The 5,718-nt window shown below is 44.1% G+C and overlaps 1 protein-coding gene across 1 annotated transcript; it reads left to right on the top strand.

The window, feature by feature from the left end:
- The first annotated feature begins 2,064 nt into the window (after positions 1 to 2,064).
- On the top strand, positions 2,065 to 4,761 carry LOC119286654 (probable E3 ubiquitin-protein ligase RHY1A). Its single transcript, XM_037566068.1, has 3 exons — positions 2,065 to 2,391; positions 3,838 to 4,034; positions 4,141 to 4,761. Exons 1-3 carry the CDS (start codon positions 2,248 to 2,250, stop codon positions 4,592 to 4,594), a joined length of 795 nt encoding a protein of 264 aa, XP_037421965.1. The 5' UTR covers positions 2,065 to 2,247; the 3' UTR covers positions 4,595 to 4,761.
- Positions 4,762 to 5,718: the final 957 nt, after the last annotated feature.

Here is a 5,718-nt window from a genome sequence, read left to right as displayed (position 1 = left end):
AACGGGAAACCCTAGGTGGGAGGCGCCCCACTTGACTTGGGGGCCAAGTCTCCCCCTAGGGCCGCTGCCCCCTCCCTTGGAGGAGGGGCTAGGGCCAGCGCCCCCTCCCTCTTGCCCCTATATATAGTGGGGAGGTGGGAAGGCAGCCATACATCTCCACCCTTGCCCTCTGTCGCTCCCAACTTCTCGCACCTTTCCTCTGGTACGCGCTTGGCAAAGCCCTCCCGGACACCACCACCATACCGCCGTGTTGGTTCCGATCTCATCTCCCTCCTCTCTCTCGCTTGCTGGATCAAGAAGGAGAGGACACCATCGAGTTGAACGTGTGCTAATCTCGTTGGTGCTATCCGTTCGGCACTAGATCGGATTGGATCGTGAAGAGTACGACTACATCAACCGCGTTACGACATTAAAGCTTTCGGTCTACAAGGGTATGTAGACACACTCCCCTCTCATTGCTATACATCTCCTAGATTAGATCTTGGGTGTTTCGTAAGAATTTTTTTGATTCTCATGCAACGTTTCCCACCAACAATAAAGATTATGCAATGCTCGCCGTGAAAAGTAAATACTGAAAATTATGCGTATGGACATGTATGGGAGATGTTTGAGATAGTAGGCAACAAATTGGTTCTAAAAATGCGTATATGGTAGAGCCATCAGCTACATGTATATGTCTTGACATCATCCGACCCACTCCATACATCCAGCAGGAATCACCGTCCAACCATTCGGTTAGACTTAATGTGTTGTTAATACGTTCGTCTGATTTCGAAAATCCAAAAAACGTATTTTCTCATTCTTTTGCATTTCCTGTCCATGTCTCTTTTGCTCCCCACAAGTCACAAAATTCATCGCTTCTCCATCTATGTTGTCCATGACATGCTACCCTTGCCTCCTTTTGGCATTTTCCAGTGCTGCTCACTCGTTGTGCCCAAACCTTTACGACGCTCATGGCCATCAACAGCCGCTTGAGCGAACGGCTAACGGTAGACCAGCCTCAGAGTTTCTTCATCTGGTTCACGACATAAGGAGATTTTTCTAGTTAACAAAGATGTTTGGTACCATTCAAAACATGTACGGTACATTTAAAAGAATTCTACACGTGTTTCAAAAAAATGTTCATGACATTTTAGAGAAACACCAGACAATGTAAAAAATGTTCTTGTCACTATTAATTTTGTTTCGTAACATTAGAAATGTACTTGATTTTTTTACATGTTCACGTGTTTCCAAAATATGTTTCTGACATTATATATATATATATATATATATATATATATATATATATATATATATATATAATGTAAGAAATTTATGTATTTTTAAAAAAATTAACATTAAAAAAGTTCAGTGTGTATGCATTTGAAAAAAAATTAGCATGTTTAAAAAAATTAAAATTTATATTTAAAATTATTGAACATATATCAATAAAATTTTACACTTGCATAAGAAAAATGTACAATGTGTATTAGAAAAAATAGGCATATTTTTTTTATAAAAAGACCAAAGAAAACCTACGAGAACTGAAGAAAAACAAAAGAACAAAGAAAAACAGAAAACACACAGAAAATAAAAGAATAAAGGAAAACCACCAATGAAAACAGGTAAGAATAATGAAAATTCCTAACAAAAATACATAAAAAATACTCATGCCAGAGGCAGCTAAAATACTGGGCCGGTCCATTAGCCTCGAGCCAGAGGCGTAGGTACCGTGACTTATGCAAGGAGAGAAATGTTTCTAAAAAATGCATTAGGCGAGAAATAGACCCTTTTTTCTTGGATATCAAGGCGAGAAATAGACATGGTGTGATTGCTCTGGGATTCTTCTCATGCCTCAGTCATATTCTTTCTCTTTTTTGACATTGATTCTTCAAAACAGATTCTCTAAAATCTGGTGAAAAAAATGGCCCATAAACTCAGATTTAGGCGAGCCACTTGAACGAAAGGGCAACACTTATAAAAACGCTTATAGAAAACACTACTATAAAAAAACGCCCGGCAAGAGCGCGCGAATGAATCAACGCCGTGCGCTGCAGGACAAGAGCCGCCGCGTTGGCCATCTCATCCGAAGCTCAGAAGCATACAACCCCAACTTGGGCGGTAGTCGGTAGACGACGCGGAAGGAGCGGAGGCGAGCAGGCGACGGTGGCGACACAGCGGCACACACGTCGGCTGGCGGCCGCAGAACAAAAAAAGGAGCACGCTAAGATGCGGTAGTAGTAAGCGAGGCTCTCTTGTGTCTGCATGCCGATAACCGCTAAGCTCTTCTACTACCAGCGCCGCCGCCCGCCGCCGCCACCGATTCCGGAGACCGCCGAGCCCCGCTGCATCGACTCCTCCGCCGCCCGCCGCCGGGTTCACCCCATTCGCTCCGCGCACCACAGGCCGGTGAGATGACCATTTCAAAGTCGCCTCTGCGTCTCCTGTCTGCCTCTGTTTCTTCCCCTTGCGATGCGTGTGCCCGACCCTCTGTCTCGACTCGGTAGTGAGTAGGGAGGTTTTGCGACCCACCTGTCAGTGACCCAACTGCTCCCTGCAGTACGTCAGGGGAGCCGAGTCCTCCGTTTTGGTATGTGTAATCCAGCTTATGATAAGCGTGCCTTGTGTTCGATGAAATGACACACCGGGTTGTTACGGGGTAGCGAGCAGGAGGACTATAGTTAGTTCTGTGTCGTCCAAAGGGACCCAAAATCACTGGGAACCCAAATAGTACTATAATTGATTGAGGATGGTTTAATAGGCAATGGCTCCTCGTGGGTGGACGTTATATGATATTGTGAAGCAAGAATTAGATTCCTGTCTTAAAAAAATGCAAATCGAGATTCCAAACGGCACATTCTCCTTGAATATTTTGGTTACTGCATAATTTTCAGACAGAATGATGATCCCTCATCATGATTGGGGTAAACAGTTTGATTCTCTAGAACAACCATTTTGGCAAGGGAACATAAGGTATATGCTCGCAAAAGAAATAGGAGAGGCATAAATCATGTGCAGTGTTAAACAATACTCTGAATTGACGAATCAAATTGCATGATTGTATTCAGGGTGACCCTAAAAAGGTGTCATTTTACATTTTATAGTTGCCAAAAAAATTGTTTCTTTGATATGGTTAATTTGTCCGGTCAGTCTGTTGGTTAATCCAAAGCTAGTCATGCACTCATGTGTTTCATGGTGTTAAATTACTGGTGCGAAATGTGCCAAGGTGTCATAAAACAAGAGGGTGCTCTTCATGTGTGTGGTGCTGCTTACTAGTACTTACTGCTATGTGCCTTTCATGTGCAAGTTGTTGCTCGTGCTCCAATATTTAATGATCAGTACATTTAGCATAAATTTGATGTAACTAGCATTTAGCATGATCATCTTAAGATATATTGGCCTTGTGGTGTCAATTTGGATTGCCTATCTTTTGTCAATACAAGATAGTAAAAGGGCAAAGTATTATTGGCTTTTCCGGAGTTTATGTGAGTCTGCTGAGCTATGAGCATGTAAAAATTAGAATGAAGTGCACTGCAACTAATTGCAAAGATGTGTAGTTTACTTCTGTGAGAAAAGTTCAGTTATCCTGTAAATGTTCCACAAAAGTTTTATGTTTGACCAGTAAACCCATCGGGGTGCTATGGAATGCAATCATTTGTTCGCACTAAATGCTTCCGTTGAAGATCTTCTAGACATGCTTGATCTTTTTATGATTAGTCAAAGTGTTTACGTTCTACACTTTCCAGATTAATTTTGTTTCCAGTACAAACTTTTGTGAAATATTGGTCATTAGTAAGTAGAAACTTCAGTGACTCTGGATTGTGAATTTCTTATCTGTCAATTTATATAACACAGGGCTATGATGTTTTTGGAGGAAGCCCGAGAGAGCGAGGGGCGTCTAGCGGAAGCATAACCGAACCAACAAGGAACGTGCTCTTCAGCACAAGACAAAGCAGCAACACATCAAATGACCGACTTCCTGATGCGGTTCAACAGGCCAAGGAGAGGCTTCATCAAAGGCTCGGAAGTGTCGACCTGTTTCCAGGGAGAAGGTACGCATCGGCATTTAGCGCACAGCGTTGGCTCGTCTTAAGCACCGATCTATGCACTTCGATATTTCCTGTTCTGCATTGATCCTCAGTTTCCCGGTTGTTTCAGGCTAACAGCACCAGCTGTAGGAACCATTTGGGCTGGACCTGATCTTCCTTCTGAATGTGATACCTGCTCATCAGAGGACGGCGGATTGGTTAACCGGACTATTCGCTTCAACTCCAACGCCTCCCTGTCAGGCCACAAAGATAAACAGGTCACAGCAGAGACGTTTAGCAACGCGGCGGTGGTAGCGCCACATGATCTGAGGCCTGTCTCCAAACTAGGACAAGAAGCTCTCCAAGGAACAATCGACAGTGACGACGACGTGGAGTCCTCAGTGGACTGTTCGATATGCCTTGAAGGATGCCATGGTGCATCAGGCGGGCTGATCCAGCTGCGCTGCAAGCACATCTTCCATTCGGCCTGCCTGGAGCAGTGGCTGCAGTCCCGCGCCGGTTGTCCGTACTGCAGGGCCGGCGTCGTGCTATCCTACCACGGAAGGAGTGGCCTGGAGTATTAGCAGGGCGTTGCGGCTTTTGTAAAAGAAGGAACACTCGAGTTGCTACTTGCTGTGTGCTTTTTGACATGTTTGCTTCAGGATCAAGTTTTGCTGCAGAAGGCTTGAAACAGAGGTGCATGTCTGTAACTCGATTCTGCAGCCCTCTGTGCACATAGTTTTGCTCTTTTTAGACTGTTGCAGACCTGGGCACGAGCTCACGGCGGATCCTTTTTCTTTTTCGTTTTATTTTATTTTATTTTCTATTTTTTATTTTTTTTATTTTTATTTTTTCCTCTTTCTTTCTTTTCTTATTTTTTATTTCTTTTTACCTTTTCGTTTTTCCCATTTCTTTTTCTTTTCCGTTTTGAATTCAATTTTTTGTTTATCAGATTTAAAAATTGTTCATCAAAATTCAAAATTTGATCAACAACAAACAACAACAACAACAACAACAAAGCCTTTAGTCCCAAACAAGTTGGGGTAGGCTAGAGGTGAAACCCATAAGATCTCGCAACCAACTCATGGCTCTGGCACATGGATAGCAAGCTTCCACGCATCCCTGTCCATAGCTAGCTCTTTGGTGATACTCCAATCCTTCAGGTCTCTCTTAACGGACTCCTCCCATGTCAAATTCGATCTATCCCGCCCTCTCTTAACATTCTCCGCACGCTTTAGCCGTCCGCTATACACTGGAGCTTCTGGAGGCCTGCGCTGAATATGCCCAAACCACCTCAGACGATGTTGGACAAGCTTCTCCTCAATTGGTGCTACCCCAACTCTATCTCGTATATCATCATTCCGGACTCGATCCTTCCTCGTGTGGCCACACATCCATCTCAATATACGCATCTCCGCCACACCTAACTGTTGAACATGTCGCCTTTTAGTCGGCCAACACTCCGCGCCATACAACATTGCGGGTCGAACCGCCGTCCTGTAGAACTTGCCTTTTAGCTTTTGTGGCACTCTCTTGTCACAGAGAATGCCAGAAGCTTGGCGCCACTTCATCCATCCGGCTTTGATTCGATGGTTCACATCTTTATCAATACCCCCATCCTCCTGCAACATTGACCCCAAATACCGAAAGGTGTCCTTCCGAGGTACCACCTGGCCATCAAGGCTAACCTCCTCCTCACACCTAGTAG

This window comes from Triticum dicoccoides, chromosome 4A (assembly GCF_002162155.2).
Source record: "Triticum dicoccoides isolate Atlit2015 ecotype Zavitan chromosome 4A, WEW_v2.0, whole genome shotgun sequence".
In the NCBI taxonomy this organism is placed as follows: domain Eukaryota; kingdom Viridiplantae; phylum Streptophyta; class Magnoliopsida; order Poales; family Poaceae; genus Triticum; species Triticum dicoccoides.
Note: the sequence above shows the minus strand (reverse complement) of the source record. Positions and strands in the feature narration are given on the sequence as shown.

Bases quoted from the DNA above. Each gene is read 5' to 3' on its own strand.
- LOC119286654 (XM_037566068.1), top strand. From the start codon at position 2,248: ATGCCGATAACCGCTAAGCTCTTCTACTACCAGCGCCGCCGCCCGCCG. The intron at 2,392-3,837 runs GTGAGATGACCA...TATATAACACAG, and splicing joins GCTCCGCGCACCACAGGCCG to GGCTATGATGTTTTTGGAGG. The intron at 4,035-4,140 runs GTACGCATCGGC...CGGTTGTTTCAG, and splicing joins GACCTGTTTCCAGGGAGAAG to GCTAACAGCACCAGCTGTAG.